We start from the raw sequence: 19,130 nt of genomic DNA on the forward strand, positions 1-19,130 counted from the left end.
TTTATACACACAGTAAGGAGGGTAATTTTGTACCTGCCTGCACAGCCTTTGGGTGCAATGCACACAAGGATTTTCAAAGTGAACGTATGCACATAAATTTGCTTTGAGAGGCATTTGTTAACTGGCCAGGCTCGCGTGGAATGGTCCGTGCACAAGGAATGCATGCCCCAAGCATTGGCTCCGCTTTATTTTCAAGGCGCCACTTACGCGCATAAGACCAAATCAGGCCCTGGGGGAAATGTTGATACCCTTGGACCTGCAAGCTAATCTGTAAGAGGGGAAACACCTCATCGACTCTCTCTTTGAAAATTTGGGGCCAGGAGGGACTGCGGGTAGAAACGCTCTCGCACACTTTAAAAAAGATACGAGTGGGGATTTCAGATGAAATCCCACATTTCCACACCCCCCCCTCTCCCGTTTCACCTTCTGCCTGGGGAGTCTACCTGAGTTAGATACCCGAGAAGCCTCCTCAGACCTGGAAAGCTGCTAATCACTTTGGTGATCCCGTGATACCTGAGGAGTGGTACTCGCCGCTGGAAACGGCAGTCGCGCTGAGCTGAGGCCACATCAGTTGAGATGGCAGCCCATTATCAGACAGCTTTGTAATTACGTTCCTAGAACAATAATTTATGGTGTGTCCCCCACCCCTGGGACACTCTACTATCTAATTAAATGTTCCTTAGTTGTCAAGATGGCAAACCATGGAGTTCATTATAAAGACAATTATTTCTGTTACAGATATATTTTTTTAACATCTTTTTCCTATATGTTACAAAAGAAAAACCCTACACAGCGGGCAACTTGCTCTGCATAGTTAACCCAAAGTCAGAGAAAAGAAGAGAAAGCTTGACAAAATTTTCTAAAAACAATCTTTTTTTTATGTTTTTTGGTGTGAAGGTGGGGGGAGGGGGAAGAACCTGATGTGCACCAACGAGGGTGGAGACCTCAGGCGGTAGGGTCCGCCTGAGGTCTCCACTCAAAACAGTGTGAGAAGACAGCGATAAGATGAGCTGCACTGGAAGAAACAAAAGCAATAGGAAAAGGGACGCGAAAGCCTCGTCCAGTTCTGGAGGCCAGACCTGCGAATGGCCAGAGACAGGCTGGAAGACATCCAGAGAAGAGCTATAAAGCAGGTGCACTGGAAGCAGGATGAGATAAGAATAAGGGCCTAAGGATCATGTGTACCCCCTTCGGGGGAGAGGAGAGAGGAATACGATAATCAGAAATTAGGGAAGAGGCAAACCTGCTGAAGAACAAGGGCGTGATGGTACGAGGCTGTAGGGCCGGCAGGTGCAACATCAGAAAATATTTCTTCATGGAAAGGGCGATGGACACAAGGAAGAGAGACTCCCAGTGGAAGTGGGAACTCAAAAGCCCAGGGTATGCACACACAGGATCCCTAGTGACGGCGGGCAGGAAAAGTCAGAGGCTGGCTGGGGGTCTGTGGCACCGGGCTGAAGACTGAAGGGTCCGAGTGGCACTTAAAGCAGAACCTGGTGATCCTGCAAGCCATGGGATGGCCAAGTCAATACCAGCATCAGGCAAGCTGGTGCTGGCCGAGTACTGCTCAGTAAGAGACGGCCTCGCTACTTTTACAGCTCTTTTAGGTTGCTGCAGGACGGCCAAAGTGTTGGACATGGGATCCTGTATGCTCATCTATGCAGGACGATACGAGAACCAATCAGTAAAACGAAAACTGACTTGGAGCAGACGTGATGGAAATATTGTAAATATTAATTAGTAAGCGTGGCAGCTGAGATATATTCTTACAGTGCGGACAGGAACTACTGGGCAGACTGGAAGACCCAGATGGTCGCCTCCCGCCATCATTTGCTATGTGATTACCTGATTTTGAAATGGAAAACATTTTTTGTTTATATAAAAAAATAAAAAAGGGGAGGGGCATCAGATGTACATTTTCCTGTCAAGGGTATTTAAATCGCACCTCTATGATCTTGTGACCCTCTTTTTCATATATTTTAATATTTTAGCTGACAATAAAAGGACAGCATTAGCCTGCATAAACATTAACCAGCTGTGTCCATACCGGTAAGAAAATATAGTACGGCCCTTGTTGCAAACCCAGCAAGAAAACATTCCCGCAAACACGCTGCAGTAACACTGCTGCTACTGTTACCCCTGTCAAAAGCTGTGCGGTGCCGTCTACTCCGCTTTCTTATTTAAAAAAACAAAAACAGCGGATGGACTGATCTGGCACCCAAAGTAACCGGAATGAAAAGTTATGGACTGCAGTAACATATTCTGCAGAGCGTCCTACAGCAAGAGCCTTCCAGGGGCAGATCTTAGGAAACTGCAGAGGAGAGGACGCCTGGCGGAGCACATTCACTATCAGCGAGAAAAACAAATAAGAGCAAAATATTTCTACTTCCACCCTTTCGTAAAGAGACGTGGGGGCGCGCTCACGGTTTCCTGGTCACAAGCCTTCCTACAGGTTTACTTCCTCTCTGCACGTGGACAGGGACGTGGCGTGGGTCAGAAGCAGCAGAATGTTAGGGGACCCAGCGCCGCTGCCTCCGTCCCTCCTCTTCTGGCCTCTGACATTTATGTAGGAGGCAGCTCAAGGCCTTACTGTATTTCAATAAATCACGACTCAAGGACGGCCATTTCTCCAGTAACACAAGCCTGCTAGATTAGGCGCACTTGGGGGAATGAGCTTTAAAGAAACAAAGAGAGAGAGAGAGAGAGAGAGAGAGAGTGTGAGTGCTCTCTGTCCTGCCTCCCTGTACAGTGTGCAGATTATTTTACGTGAAATTCAGATGCAGTCCATGTTGTACAACAGGGGGAGGGCTCTGCAGCCTTGGAGTATCTCAAACAGGTCTGCTTTTAAGGATATCCGCATTGAATATGTATATGAGGTATATTTGCAGGTGCTGTGCTGTATGTAAATACCCCTGTCCTGAAACCCAGGTCTGTATGTGGTACTCCAGGACCAGACCTGCCCGCCCCTGTTCTAAAACCGAAGGAATAGGACAGGAACTGAATACGTGACCTAGAAACTTGATTCTGTATCTTGTTCCAGGCTCTTGCCTTTACATTTTCAGAATACCAGATGTGACCCCCATGTCTGCTTTTAGGAACGTTTCCACAGTAAATCCTTGAGAGGGCAGTGCTTCTAATCTACAGGTCCACGGCACCCCGAGCTACTTATGTCCTTAATGCTGGTGGGCACGGACAAGTGGGAGGTGCTTCCAAAAAGCAAAAACCATTCACTCTGCCTTAGGGAGGAGATTTACAACCCTGTCCTGGAGTAATCCCTAGCCATCCAGATTTTCAGGATATCCAGAATGAATATACATAAGATGGAGGTCGTGCATGCACATCTATCTTATGCATATTCATTCTGGGTATCCTGAAAACCCAACTGGCTAGGGGGTACTTGAGGACACGGTTGAAAATCCCTGCCTTAGGGAATAAATTACAAACAGATATCTGATCCTACTATTGACACACACAAGGACTATTGCAAGGGTTGCCATTCTACCACCGCCAGCCTCAGTCCAGCGGCGGACGGGCAGAGACGTGATCTGGTGCTGCCACCTCGCCCCCTTATCAGCTGCTGGCCCAGCCTGCTCCTCCCCTCACCCCATCTCCCCCCCCCCCCCCCCGGCAGATCCCCGAAGGGAAGAGGGGGGCCTCACGTGGGCTGATCACTGTCGTTGGAAGCTGGCCAGGCAGAGAAAGGCAATGTTCAGACGGACTCATTAACCCAGGTAAATGGCTTTGAAAACTGCCTTCAAGAAGGAGCTGTTTTGAACAGCCTTTGTTGACTGCAAACTTTTATCCCATGTGCACTGTGGCCAATTTTCAAAAGGTAACTAAATACATCGTTTGCTTTTAAAAATTAGCCAGTGCATAACATGTGCAGTAACAGTGCCCTCGTGTTTCGTACCTGCTGTGCGTGCAGGCAGTCGAGTGGTTGCAAAATAGCAGGCATACAATCTAAATGTCATATACGTGAGTTGCTTCAACACCCTCCTCCCCCAACCTAATCATACCCAGAGGAACGCCTGTAACCTGGTGAAAATAAAAGCACCTTGGCAGTTAGCCAAAGGTCCATATTCAGCCAAGCAACTTCATCCAAGCAAATGACTTTCAAGTTGTCCATTCCATCACATCACAGAGCGAGCTGACCCTGAATCTGACCTGGAAGGCAGCAAGCAGTGACAACCATTACCACTGAGTGGGCATCCGGCTTTCATCGGCTCATGGCCATACGATTGTCCTGGTGTCGAGGATGTTCTGCCACAATGCTACCTGCTCCAGAGCGTGATCAACGACGTTTTAGCTTCAGGAACCCATGGTTCTTATATGACAGGATCCAACATATAAGCAGAGAAATCATTTGCCGGTGGATTTAAATATCACCCTAGCAGGTGAATTGAGACATCGCATGGTAGTGCAAAGGGGAGATATGATGGGTCGGGGGTTTAACCAGAGCTAGTAAGTCCTGATGCAGCCCACACACATCTCTGAAGATCTCGGCCTGCTTTCACTATGCATTTTCCCCAGGATGGCAAGCAACTGTTTTTTTTCATTAAAATCCCAATATATGTTTTCACATCAACATCTTCAGGCAAGAAACCTAACACCCCAAGGAAGGGGCATACTTACTCTTTAGTGACGATGCCACGTGGCCCGGTTGGAACAATAGAACTTGGGTCAAGTCCATGCGTGTCTAGAATATGACGAGCAGCAGGGCTTACGCGAACTCTAGAAAAAAAAATACCATTAGGAGATAAACAAATTGAACAGATAACTCCAATACTGAGCATTTACCTGGCTACTGTAGCACATCTCAAGCACTGTGACCTGAAAGGTGTTCTCAGCAACAATTCATCCGGTGACACTGTATGTTACTCTGTCTATAGAGAGGGTCCACTTATTTTGTAACTGCACTTTCTCATAAAGGTTAGAGACTGGAGGTACCATCTATACCAAAACTATTCTTCTTCTTTATATTCTGCCTTTCAGTCATTTCAAAGCGGATTTACCTTCAGGGACTTTGCTCACAGTCTAAAGGCTCAATTTACTCCCATTCTGCGTCTTTGGGAAAACAGCTTAATAAATCAGGCCGAGGTAATGGAGATGAAGTGACGTGCCCAAGGTCACAACAGGCGGCGGCAGCAGCATTTGCATCCTTGCTTCAAACACAAGGCTACTTCTCCACTCTGAATTAACTTATTATGAACCCTCCTCGATATGAGCCACAGGCTCATTGGGAGGCCTGGGTGCAGAGCCGTCTGCACAGATTTACCTGGGTGGCACTAAATATCACCCTGCCCCCGGACTGCTCGGACCTGGCCCCTTCCTTACCCAGCTAACGTTTTACTCGCATACACAGGGGGAGGAGGGGGTGAATCCTGAACAGGTAAGGTTTACTTGGCTAAATGCTGATTTTAGAACAGTAAATCTTTTGAATCTCGACCTCGTAACGAGCCTGGCCCTTACAGGTTAGCTAACCCTAATCTGCTGCCTCATTTGCACATCGCTCCATTTTCCATCATCCTGAGATTTTCTGTGAACTCTAAATAGAGCGCAATAAAACTTCAGTTACAAGTGAGCTGTTCTCTCTCTTTTGTTTCCAAAATTATGTCTGACATGCAGTTAAATGGCTCCGAGCACAATGAACCCTCTAGAAGGTTTTGATGGCACAGAAGCCTCTGTTTAGCATTTCCCCTTTGTGCAGTTTGTCTGTCTCAATTACTTGTTTCACTAAGAAACAGACGAAAATGCCACAAGGGCCAGGACCAAAGGTCCATGCAGCCCAGCATCCTGTCTCCGACATTGGCCAATCCGGGTTATAAGCACCCAGCGAGATCCCAAAGAACAGATCCAATAATTCACTGAGGTAGGACACAGCAGGGACGGATTTCGGTGGCTGCACAGGGACAAAGCCTTCACTTTACAGGAGGCCGTTTGCAGCTACCCAGAGCTGCCCATGAAGCGCCCATAGATTCTCACAGAAACTGCAGCAGCCTAGTGCCAGGCTAAAAGCAGCACCTGCCGCCTTCTGCATAAACACTGCCAGACGGGAAAAATGCTTAACGCCTCTGGCCCACAGTTAGGCATTATTGCATCTCCCAGTCCATTCTGTTAAATGAATCCTGAAACGTGCTGCTACTGTTTAAATATTAAAACACAAAAAAAACCACCTTACCCCGGCTTTCCGAGTTGATGTTCCGTTTTCCGGGAGACGGAGGCTGGCGGTGCTGCAAGAGGCGGCGGGGCAGCAGCGTCGTCACTGGGAATCTCTACCTGCTTCCAGTCCTCTCCTTCTTCCACCAGCAGCGCAATCAGCGTGCCCAGGCGCACGTTTCTACTCCCCTCGCCCATCTATGTACAAAACAAAGAGGTAAGAAGAGAAACGAATCCAGGCCGACTTCATGCGCCAAAGTCTGTTGCAGAACGGTACGACGAACAAATCTGATGAAACGAAAGGCTTCTCGTTCTGGCCCTGTAACAGCTCCTTATTGCCATCTGCCATTAACCGTACGCCAAGATCCTCTTAATGAGCAACAAGGCTTTAGACTGGGTCAAAATGGGTGATGATGAACTGGACCTAAGAAAGCCTGATCCACTATACGGGAGGCTCCGATATCCTCAGCTGGATGAAGCAGACTTTAGCCTCTGAGAAATTATCTGGTGTTAGTATTACACAGGGACCTTCATCGCATGGTTCCAGGGCCAAGCATCTAAATTAGGGGAACTCTAAGGCAGCAACAGCTTGTGAAAAATATTTAATTCATCAAACTGAGGATAAGGGAACATCCAAATAATTCCGCTTTTTTTTTTTTAAATCTGGTAGTTTCTTTGGGCTTCCAAATCGGTCAGAACCAGGGATGAGTTTTGGTGCCACGAGACTTCATTTGTAACTACCTGGGGAATTCCCCCCTTCCCTCAATTCAATTCACTTTAGTTCAGTCATTGGAAGAGGGTCATATAGCAAGGCTCCTTATAGAGCCCAGCAAGTGAGGGCTCCAAATCCGGCCACTAGGGCTAGGAATCTCTCATGAGCTGCGAGCCACGGCATCCTCAGCCTCGGACAACCTGACCAGAGAAGTACGTTGCATTACAATACAGTGCTCTCCTCCAAAGGACCCATGGCAGCTTACAACATCTCAAAATACAACAACAACAACAACAACATGTTCATCAAATATATCAGACAACACAAGGCCATAACTGTCCCCTCCCCTCGAGTCAGGACAGCCAAAATCCAATCCCAAATGGGTGGCCCATGCTCCTCTCTTGAACAGGATCAGACTCTGCAGCTGCCCCATGTTTCAAATTCTTACCGTTCCCTGCGTCAAGAAATGTAATCGCTAGATCTCTATGGAGCATCTCACTAACTTGCTTATACTAACACACACAGACACACACACACACACACACACACCCACCCCTCAGATACATCCCTTACGTTTCATCTGAGCCACTGAACTTGGATTAAAATTAAGAAAAAAATTAAAACAAACATGATAAAACCAAAATAAAAATATTGACAGACATAACAAGAAAATAAAGAAAGAAATCAATTACAATGCATGTAAGGGGACTGTGTGAGCATGGGAGCGATCTCAAAGAGAACTGGTTTCCAATCCAAAACAAACAAAGTGCGGAAAAGCTGAGATTCAGCGAGGCAAAGCAGTTACCAAGGCAAACTCATTCATAACCCTGCAGGAATTTTCAAAGCATCACCAGGCGAATGATCCAATCACCTCAGCATCCCGGCCCACACGCCTCCTACTCCACATTCATTTTTTAAACGCTTAGGATCATGAAAGTCCTAGGACTCGGAGGTAGTTTTACTTCTGAAATTCGGTTGCCCGCACATGAGGATCAGGCAGTCAGTCACTCTTCTCTCAGGGCAGCATGCTGAGACTTAAATCCAGCTAGAGGCACCGTCCTCAGATGACTGAGGAAATTCAAGATGCAGATGGCTATCCCTTACCCAGCAACCTCCTAAATGCTATCTGAGGACAGTTGAGCAGAAATGAGCCAGCAGGGTACTTAAAATACCTCATACAGTGCAATAAAAAGAAAGGTGTCAGAACGATAATCATTGGTTTCTAACATAGCAAAGAGAAACAGCCCTGCCTGCACGGAAACATAGGCATGATCTGCGGGAAGTAAGTTCCCTGTGAAAAGCAATCCATCAAACTGGTATGCCACACTTTAAAATCAGATTTATAGAAATATACAGCCAGTTAATGCCAGTGATAAGCTGGCAGGGGAGATCCTGGGAGTCCCTGGCTGAACCATTTCCTGAAAACAAGAAGTGCTTTATCACATGCAGATAAGAAGTTGTTAGAGGAAACTGACTTTTTGATAAAGCATTAGGTACACAGCACAGTAAAAGGATCTGTCCTTCCAGCTCCTGACATCCTCCTGCAGCCTCTGAGCGGATGTCATGAGCAGAATATCCACAAAAAAAGAATGTGAAACAGACTCAAATCAAAGATATGAAAAAGGAAAAGGAAAAAAAAAAAATAAGTCAATGAATTAACAAAAATGATCCATAATAGATCGCCCAACCTAACATCCGTTCAGGAAGTTAAATGGGGTCTCAACAATCCTATCATATACCATATGCAGCGTCGTACCAACAGCGCTGGTCTTCTCTATCACAGAACCCAAATCACTATTTTTGTAAAGATCTTTAATGCTAGTGTAAACCCCTCTATAAAGGCTAAGTATGACAACAGTACTTTTCCATAGTCAGAGTATAGGAATGTGAAAGCATGTAATAACAAACCCCGAAAGATTCACGATAGTCTCCCAAAATCAATAAAACCCAATGTCCCAACACCAGCTGGCATTCTGTAGCAAGACTGCATCAAGGGAAAGATTCAAGAAAACACCTCATCGCTTAACATACGCATGGCATCCTGGATAGATGTCTCCAGTGGGTATATTCAAAAGTCGTATACGCAATGATGCAGAAGGTCAGAGTGTTGGGACATTGGGTTTTATTGATTTTGGGAGACTGTATCGTGAATCTTTTGGGGTTCGTTATTACATGCTTTCACATTCCTCCACTCTGACTATGGAAAAGTACTGTTGTCATACTTAGCCTTTATATAGGAGTTTACACTAGCATTAAAAATCTTTTCAAAAATAGTGATTTGGGTTCTGTGATAGAGAATGCATATGATATATGATAGGGTTGCTGAGACCCCGTTTAACTTCCTGAATAGATGTTAGGTTGGGCGATATTATGGTCCATTTTGGTTGATTCATGACCTTTTCCCTGAACAGCAAATGAGGGGTTAATAAAAATGATTCTAAAGGCAATCATTAACCCATGATAGCCACTAGACTGGGAAAGATAAAACCTAACTGTCAAGTGGCTATATTGCATATAACAAGAATTTATTTGCTAACTTTGTTTTTAAATTTCTGTTTTTGAATTATTGACTAGGCCGGGGGCTTCCCGACTGGATGCTGACAACACTACCATCCATACACAGTATTACATTCATGCACTCCAGGAGGCGCCTCTCTGGCACAAAACAAGCATGAGCAGCCAACTTGAGAGCCTGAGATTGTACCCAAGGTAGCCTGGCTTACGAGTGAGCTTCATCCCTGTCGTGCTGCGCGCACAATCAAACCCATCTGAAGACACTACTGCCCCCACCCTTACTGAAGTCAGCAGAACTGCCTCTGGTCTCGGGAAAATCTGAGTTTAGGAGTTTACATATGGACCATACGGCTCATCCAGTCTGCCCATAGAGCCGCGCTTTATCCGCAGAAATGGTCCTTCAGAACGCTGCACGTAAAATTAGGCGTACACACACCCCGTCTGCGTGCACTTTTACGCACAAAGTGGAGAGGTGTTCCAGGGGCTGGAGCCTGGGCAAGGTTTGGGACTTATGCACGCGTATTCTCTCGTCAAAAACTGCGTGCACCAAACAGGTGCGCATGTAGTTCTGCCGGGATCATTTCCACAGAGAACTTAGGCATGGAGGTTCGCTTTGCAAACTGATATAACCTGAACGCGTAAGAGCTCACAAATTTATGTGGACTGTTATAAAATGATCCCCTTGAAGACCAGCGATTGCGATTTGTAGTCCTGTTAAACCCACAATTTAGGAAAGTGGTAACACACATTTTATGCCACACTACAAAGTAAGTGTGAAATTGCTCCTATGTTCTTATTTTTCAAATAATTGAATTCCCAAGCTCGCTAACTGCTCTGAGATGCCATTTAAACTGCAACATTGCTCTCTGCTTCGAAGGAGGGGGGTGGGGGATGAAAGGAAATAGGAACTTGGATTCAAAGACGACCAACATGAGCCGTGACTTTTTACAGTCTGAGGTCCTGATGCTCAGACATCAAGGAAACAGCACAGGACGGCTTCTACGGCCAAGTCCATAAGCAAAGCACATCAAGCGGCACTGACTGATGCATGGGGGTAACCTGCGCGGCGCAGCAGATACTACCATGGGAGGCCTTGCTGGGCAGACTGGATGGACCACTGGTCCTCTTCTGCCGTTATTTCTGTTTCTGTGTTATAACTTCTTTATAGAGGGAACTGGCTTACTGCAGTGAGCATCTTCACGACCCTAGAATGGAGAATCTGCCAAAGCTCATTCATCCCACGGCGCACATTTCCTTGCACTACTACCAAACATTTCTACAGCAGTACTCGAAGTATGCAGCACTGTATAAACAGCGTACAAGAAACAGTCCCTGCTTAATACAATCTAATCAAGGCAAACACACAGGTCAAGAGACTTGGAAAGTTCCTGAATTCAAAGTTTGTAAATACACAAAACAAAGTGTTCTACCATTGATGGGGACTTTTACTTCAAAACCCCTTAAGAAGTATCCTACCAGCAGGTCGCCCAGCATGCGTCACTGCGTCCTTGTGGATGTGCTTGATGGCGAGTTTCATGGTTCATAGAAATAAAGGAGAAGCATAAAAAGCAAAGCATTTAGCTGTCCTGTTAATACTTTTGCCAAAAAAGGGAAATGTTTCTCCTGTTGCCTTGCTGCTGTACAGAGAATGCTGTGCCTTTAAGATAAAACGGCAACAGATTTCTCCAAGCAGCTGCCCTGATTAAAATAAAAATGTAAAAACCTTTAAAAGAAAGCGACAAGTTTTTATATGCTTATTTTGTAAGGAAAACCTGCAGGTTACATGCATTTCTCATTCTTCCAAAAGGAATATCCTGGCCTCTCTGCAGAGTGGGAATTCAGCTCACAGTCTCCGTAGGACATTTAGCAGCTCTCACAGCATTATGCATCACCCTGAGGTCAAGCTGTTAACACAGGAAGGCAGAGAGAAAACTGCTAATGATGGAATTATGCAAATCAAACAACCAGCCAGGATTTAGGGGTATACAACCTTTATCTAAAATGATTTGTGTTTACCAGAAGTCAGCAATAGGATATAAAAGACCTACAGCATTTTCAATGCCTCTCTGAGAAGTGTCTGAGCCATGTTGTGATTGGATATCTGCAGAAATCCATGCTCACCACATATTTATCATCTCAACCTACACAAAAAAAAGAAAAAATGGCCTGGAAGATATTCGGCTTTATCCCCAGGAGATTCACTCCTGTGTATTAAACATAGAAACGTGATGGCAGAAAAAGACATGCAAACCTGTCCCAGGCTGCCCATCCACACCGACTGCTGCACTTTAAGATCCTTACCACCACCTCCCTGGGGAGGCCTTTCCATGCATCCACCACCCTCTCTGTAAAGAAATATTTCCTTAGATTATTCTCGAGTCTACCCCCTTTTACCCTCACCCCATGACCCCTCGTTCTGGATGGATTCCACCAGTTTCCAGAACCGTACACAGTATTCCCAATGAAGTCGCACCAGGGACCTATACAGGGGCAATATCGCTGCCTCTTTTCTGCTGACCATTCCTCTCCCCATGCAGCCAAGCATCTTTTTCTCGCTTTTACCATCGCTTTATCCACTCATCAGATACAATCACCCCCAGATCCTGCTCTTTCATGTTGAGATGAATTTCACTGCTATACTGTATGTCTACCATGGGGTTTTACAGCCTAAATGCATAACTCTGCATTTCTGAGCGTTAAATCTTGGCTGCCAGATCCTAGACCATTCTCGAGCTTCACTGGATACCTCTCCTCATGTTTTTCACTCCTTCATGACTGTCCACGCTGATGCAGATTTTGTAACATTGGCAAAGAGAGAAAGCTCTCTCAATAATTCTTCCAAAACACTGCTCAGAAAAAATACACTGAAAAGAAATCGGTCCAAGGTCCGATCCCTGCAGCACAGCTTTTTGCACGCTTCCAGATTTCTCAGACTAGACAGAAACACAAAAAGGCATGCAAGGCTGTTTACAGACACAAAAATCCCAAGCTCATTAACAGTAGCAGCTTAAATGTCACCCAGGGAGAAGACAATGCCTGCCATGAAATACAGCAACCTGCAGCTTAACAAATCAGCTGGAAGAGACAAGTCTGCATGGGACTACTGACGCAAGCTTCCTCCTCCTTTCCTACAAGACATCGGCCATGGCTGATAAAAAAAACCAAAACAAAACACTGAGGAATATTCGCTTTGAAACGGTTTGCTCAAAGTAAACGCTGTAACACTGTAAACCGCTTAGCATGGCTGTCCTTATATGCGCTATTACAGAAATATTTAATAAATATTGAGCATGACTATCTGCACCATGTCATCAAAAAAACAACACACACACACACTCGGAAATTACTTTAATCCTGATGAGTCCTTCATGTGGGTGGCGTTCGGCTGCTCCATGCAGGCTCTTTGACACTTCTGAGAGTGGTGCCCATGAAGTCTAAAGTAGGGTAAATCCATGGGGATTTTACCCTTTCAGACACGGAGCAGTTATAGTTTACATACAGTTTATTAAACATTTCTTAAATCGCCAAATGTGTAAGACTCTAGACGATTTCCAATAAAACATGCATAATTGAAACCACATTAAAAAAAAACAACACACACATTAAAACTGTTCATCATACCAGCTCAAGGAATTTTCATTGAGAACGCCAAGGTCAAGCAAAAGCCAACTTAAATAAGACTTAATAGCTAAGGGCCCATGTCTACGCTTCATTTTATGGCTTCGAATGAATTGACTTGCATTGAGGATGCATCAAAGACAACCATTAGACTCCAGAAACTTCTGCCCTCCTAGCAGGGCACTTACAAGTACATTTTAAAAGGCCCACGCATGTAAGATTGGGTTACGCACATGGCCGGGCCTTGAGCGTACCGCGCACATTTTACAAAGGGCCTGGCCACGTGCGGAACCCCCTGTTACACGCCGAAGTGCCAGGCCTAAAGAAAGGGGCAGGCCAGGGGCGGGGTTTGGCCGGGACAACGCGCGCCGGCAGCCGGCTGGCGTGCGGAGATTACTTCTGCTCCAGAGGAGCAGCAAGTACGAAAATAAAAAAAAAAATAAATCAGGGGATAATTAGGGCAGGTTGACGAGGGGAAGAGGGAGGAAGGATAGGGTTAGGGACCGGCTGATTGCGTCGCCGTGCGTAGCTTATAAAATTCCCCCACCCTGCGCAAGTCGCGGGCCTACACATGCTCAAGCAGATTTTAAAATTCGGCGCCTACGTGGGCGCGGCCACTGCATTTTATATCATGCGCGCACAAGTTATAAAATCAGCGTGTCCACGTGCGCGGGACGAAAATCAACCCCTTTGCCGGTGCAAAGGGAGAGTGAAAGCACAAACCTTGCAACACAACATTCCAGAAGAAGTCAGGAAAGTTTAAACCTGAATCTTTCCGCCATGAACAAAGTCTTTGCAAAATTGTTTAAGAAGAGTTTTAACGTCACCTCTATACTGGACTGATTAATCTAAAAATTATGCCTCCTCAGCGCAGAACATGCAGGGCTGTAAATTGTATCAAGAATTTGAGTAATAAAAATGTAGGAACGTAGAAATCCATTTTTAATCCTCGACGTTAGAGCCCTTGAGATAAACGTCACGGTGATATTTTATATACAGTGAGGCTTGTGTTGCCTTCATTTATTATCCTATATTAATCAAGTCTGCCTATTCGTTAGCAGTGCAATGCATAATGTTAGGTGCTAAAAGCCCATGACGCTCAGTGCTAGGGGACATAAAGTAGGACAGTTATTGGCAGGGCTTAATTTGTGAGGGAACAGCCAGGACACAGTCCCAGCACTTCTTATCAGGCTTAAGAGGCAGAGCAGCAGGGTCGTTCTTCTGCAGCCCCCTCCAGGCAGCCCACAGGGAAGAGGAGAGGAAGACGGGAGCCTGGGGCACACTGAGAAGAAAACAGCTACTCTGCTCTCTAATCCAGGCCCTCCCCCCCCCCCCCCATTCCTCCTGTACTGCAGGAAACAGACGGAGAAGGTGGCGATAGTGAAGCAGACATTGAAGAACAGAGAACAGGCACAAAAAGGGTTTAAGTTAGCACAAGTTTGGAACTTATGGTTTTCAACCCTGGTCTTGATGAATGGCATTACTGCTCACAACTTTTAAACGTATGCCAATTCAACCCTTTCTTGTGTCCATTCCCGAGGGTTTCGTTTCTGGCGGAAGAGAGCATCCTTCTGCCACCTGGCACAGGGCCAGCAGTGTGCATCAGTTCTGGCTTCCCTGCAGAAACAGACCAGGGATCATTTTATGGGGGTGTGGGGATGGCGGATCAGGATGACTAGGAAGGGGTTTGAGAGAAAGGACCCCATTCTCTCTGCCTTCTCCTCCTTAGCTCAGTGATCCTGCATCCCCAGCCATCCTTTGCTGAACAAGCATACTAAGAGTGTGACAAGTGTGTCACACCCGTTCCTTTGCACAAGTCGCACCTGGCCCCATCCATCTCACCCCCTTCCACAGTTCCACTTCCTTTTTGACTACAGATTAAGCCCTGGTTATTGGGAATTTGTGAAAGACCACCATGGGTAACAGCACGGCAGGACAGAGAAAAGCCCCCATGGCATGGGTAAGCAATAAAGAGCAAGAGAAACTTATGGAAGTTTTACAAACAAACAATCACACCTGTGCAAAACCGATGTTAAAGCATACAGATCTCTAGGATTTATCACCATGTAGTCTGCTCCGTGACAACTGCTAGTCTGTAAACTATGCAAGACTCAGAACATGTAAGGTGGCAATTTTCAGAGGGCACTGGCGGAAAGTCTGAGAACTTTTTGTCCATGGACTTGGCACCAGTTATCAGAAGGGAAAGTCCATTCATACTAGGGGGAACTTTCCAAGAAGTTACACGTGCTAAATTAGCACAGAAGCACATAAGTAGCTTGCACTTGCATGCATGCAGCCTTATAAACATCAGAAATACACACATTCACACACAAAAAAGGCCAAGAGTTGCGCACGCAAGTTGCTATTTTATAAAAGACCTATACGCATATATTTGGCAACTTACTCATGCAATTTTACACCTGCTAATTATCTTGCACAATTGATATCGGACTCGCCTGTTGTCTGCTATTGGTTGTGTGGGAGAATTAGGTGAACCTAAAAGTCAGCACAAATCTGGTTTTTACAGCATGCCTTAGAGTGGCCAATACAAAAAGGTGACAAATTTAAACCTAATTATTCACGCTGACTGAATAAAACAATCCAGAATTTTAAGAAATGCACCATTCATTCCTTTATGCTACTTCCCCTATCTAACTTATTTCGAGCACCTGCCACAGCTATGGGAGGGACATCCACATTTTTCCTATTAGTGAAAAAACTGGGGTCTACAGTGCTCGTGCTGGAATAACGAATGCAGCAATTCCCTCCTTTTTAACAGTATCAGGGAGCTGATGAATAGTTGCCACTGACCTGCTGACAGCAACAGTCTGATTCAAAATACATTACCCAGTGTCAGAATGAAAAAGGTTATCAATTCTGGGTGACATTTACAACCCAACACTGCAGGATCCCAGCCAGCAGCAGCTCCGGAGGCAGTGAACACAGGGTCAGGTCAATCTAAGCAAATCATTCAACAGCCTTCCAGCCAGGGTTTATTCCCCAATTTATAAGAGCAAGGGGGTACAAAAAGGTTATACATGCACATCTGGTTAATTCCACTGCAGCTGAAAAAATCTCAGAATGCACAGAGCTGCGAGGTTACCTTAGGACGTAAAAATACATTTTCACTAAACATGCAGGGGGAAGGTTTCAACGCCGCCATCCACTACCTGCTTAAAACGAGATCTGGGCTTCCACAGCAGAGTCGCTTTTAGCCGTCCTAAAAAGAGGCAATCCTGGGTGAGCAGGATGGGGGGACCGGTTCAGATGTGCGCAGGCAGCAGACGAGAGGTACTCGGGGGCTTTTTTTTACGCTACCTATTTTTACAAAAAGGAACTTCTTGTGTAATTTCTTTTCTCTGAAACGTTTGCTACAAAGCGCACGCATTAATGGTGGCGCACGCACTCTGCATCTACAGGAGCTATTGAAAGTCCATCCTGTAATTTCCTGCATAATATTTAGCTGCATCATGGGTTCCCCTTCAAGGAAAGGCTCCTGGTGCAGAGGGCAGTCTGAATCACACAGAGGGGAGAAACCATTCCTCCAGCACACAAAATATTATTTCAGAGAAAGGCTGTTATTTTTATTGCTGGTCATGCAGCTTTCACCTGTGTGACTCTGGGAATATGCACCACTGACACAAAAGCAGGAAAACGTTCTTGGTATTAACAGAATCATCTACCGAATTCACCCACCTCGATTTCTCTTTAGCACAAGGAAAATGGAAAAACAAGTTTTTCTACTTATGATTCGTCTATGCAAACATTGTGGGGATTTTTTTTTTTGGGTACAGTCTGTTTGGTGTAGTTTTCAATCCCAGGGATGTGGTAATAGTTGTCCCTCTACAAAAAAAGAACAACCCCCCCCCGCCCCAAAAAAAAACAAACAAACCTGAGAACTGCCTTCATGGGTCATTTTAATCAGGACAGGAAACAAATGTGAACAGGTTTCCCCTCATTTCACACATTTACTTCCTGTCCTGTTGCTTGGTGTGTGAATCGTTTACCCCACCTACACTCACTTCATTTTAATCAGGACCTGATTTGCACAAAAGTCGGAATATTACAGACATGCAGCCAAACATTTGTCGGTGTTGCCATTTTGTTTGCTTTTTGGGGGGGGGGTTCTGTTTCCTTTCCTGTCGTTGCATTTTAGTAAACGCGAATCGGAAAGAGAAATAAAAGCTCATCCCTAGGGCAGTGGTTCTCATCAGGTGTGTCGCAGGCCCAGCAGACGGGTGGGAGATGGATGACTCCTCTTACACTGGGCCTGATGGGGTGGTGCTCTCACTTCCTTCTCTTCTTTCCGGCCCAGTGAGAGGCTGTTTCCTCCTTCACCCAGATCAGAACGAGAGACATTGCCAGCTCCTGCTGTTCTGGGCCTGATGGGAGGCAGACTTTACCTTCCCCTGCTGAGTCTGGGAGCGATGCTGCGGATGATCTCTTCACCCTGTGGAGGGTGGGGGAAAGGAGGTTGGAGATGCTGGGAAGATGAAGGTGGAACGGAGAGGGAGAAGGGATGAAGGAGGTAGGGAATGTCAAGCAAGGGAGAGAGGGAGCAGGAATGTGAGTGCGAGTGGATAATTGACAGGGAGTAATTGAGGAAAAGTGAAGGATGATGGAGGTGTGGAAGGGGAGTGCCGGGGTGCAAGAGCCATAATATGTCAGTTTGGGGAATGTGCATTTCTTCTATCTTTGTACTTTGCTTAGTGTAGGAGGAAATGTATCTCTGCTTGTAGCTCTCCACTTTTGCACTGCATGCACAGTGCTTTTTGAGGATTTCATTCCAGTTTTTGTCTCCACATTTATAAGTTGTGGTCTTTTATTCTGTATTTGGTGAAGGTCGGATCTTTATGTGTCACTGAGGTGAGATATTTCACTTGTATCAATCTTTGTTGCATTTTCTCACTCTCAGTAGGACATGCATTGGTGCTGCACTGCTGCCTCTTCATAGGAAAGGCTATTGCTGTTTGAGTTCTTGGAATTAGTGTTGCAATGGTATGGAAGGTTTGTTACACAGGTGCTGAGTGTTTTTTTCTCAGGTTTTGTATTTTACAACATACCTGGTAGTAAGGGAGTTTGTGTTTCTGTTACTGAGATAGCAGCAGAATCAGAATATCTTTTTTTATATGGCGAGTTGTATTTGAAATATCCTCGTTCTGCTCTGCATCCATTTTTTGGGGACTGAATGCAGAGTATATGTTTACATTTAGCCCGTGATGGGCAAGTGTTCAGCGTGCCATGCCTGTACGCATTACCTGACAAGTGAGTCCCAACAGAAAAAAGGTTGAGTACCACAGCCCTAGAGAACATCCACCAGGCTATTGACTAATAGAGTCGCCACTACTAGTCCCATAATGAAAAGAATCATTCAACAGAACCCAAACTGACTCACAGAAATCTGGAATAAGTGGCGGAGGATCGGAGCATTGGTCATGCAGTAGACATACAAAGCTGTCTCTAAATCAGCGAATCAGCGAATCCACGAACAATGTCAAGCAGCAAAGTGGAGAAAGACATGGCACCCACATTCCAAGGACCTGGTAAAATTGGAACGGCTATTTCATCAAAACCAGTGGTGCTGCAGTAAAGATGCGAAAACCAGCAACAGAGACTTAGCTGCAGCTCCTCAGCAAGAGGTGAAGGTCTTATCTTGTGCATCTTTACTGCTGTACCAGAGAGAAAGAAAAAACAGAGAAGAGTTTTAAATAGAGCATGAAATGCCAAGTTCCTTTTCTACTCAGAACGTGCAGATGCTCTTAATTTACTTTGCAATTCAAAGCGCTCGCAGTGATGGGATCATTTTTGCAAGCATTTTGGCTTTATTCTTCCTCTGTGGCATGTGGTAGTAAAAACAAGAAGCAATCCTGTCCGTTTCCATTAACTCTCTAGGGGCCCTAACTGAATGCCCGAGTTGGGGCCTGCACGTCCTGGGCCAGCTGGGAGGTGTGGATGCTGCAGAGGCAATGTTCATAGTCCCCCCCAGAGAGAGGGGGGCGTTGTCATGGCCTGGCCCTGGACTATCACGGCTCAGAATCCCCCCTCCCCAGGAAGTTGCCAATAAGGCTCCCGGCGGCAGAGGCGAACCCTGGTAGGGACAGAGCTGGAAGTGGAAAGGAGCAAGAGGAAA

General features: G+C 45.7%; 1 protein-coding gene across 1 annotated transcript in view; it reads right to left on the reverse strand.

Moving 5' to 3' along the window:
• Positions 1–19,130, reverse strand: part of PDHX (pyruvate dehydrogenase complex component X) — a 69,330-nt gene that overhangs the window by 34,541 nt on the left and 15,659 nt on the right. The window contains exons 4-5 of the mRNA XM_029582245.1: positions 6,179–6,354; positions 4,633–4,731 (exon numbers count right to left, since the gene is read on the reverse strand). Coding sequence (XP_029438105.1) covers positions 4,633–4,731; positions 6,179–6,354 — 275 coding nt within the window. The remainder of the gene's footprint in view (positions 1–4,632; positions 4,732–6,178; positions 6,355–19,130) is intronic.

The sequence above is a fragment of the Rhinatrema bivittatum genome, chromosome 17 (assembly GCF_901001135.1).
Source record: "Rhinatrema bivittatum chromosome 17, aRhiBiv1.1, whole genome shotgun sequence".
Lineage (NCBI taxonomy): Eukaryota > Metazoa > Chordata > Amphibia > Gymnophiona > Rhinatrematidae > Rhinatrema > Rhinatrema bivittatum.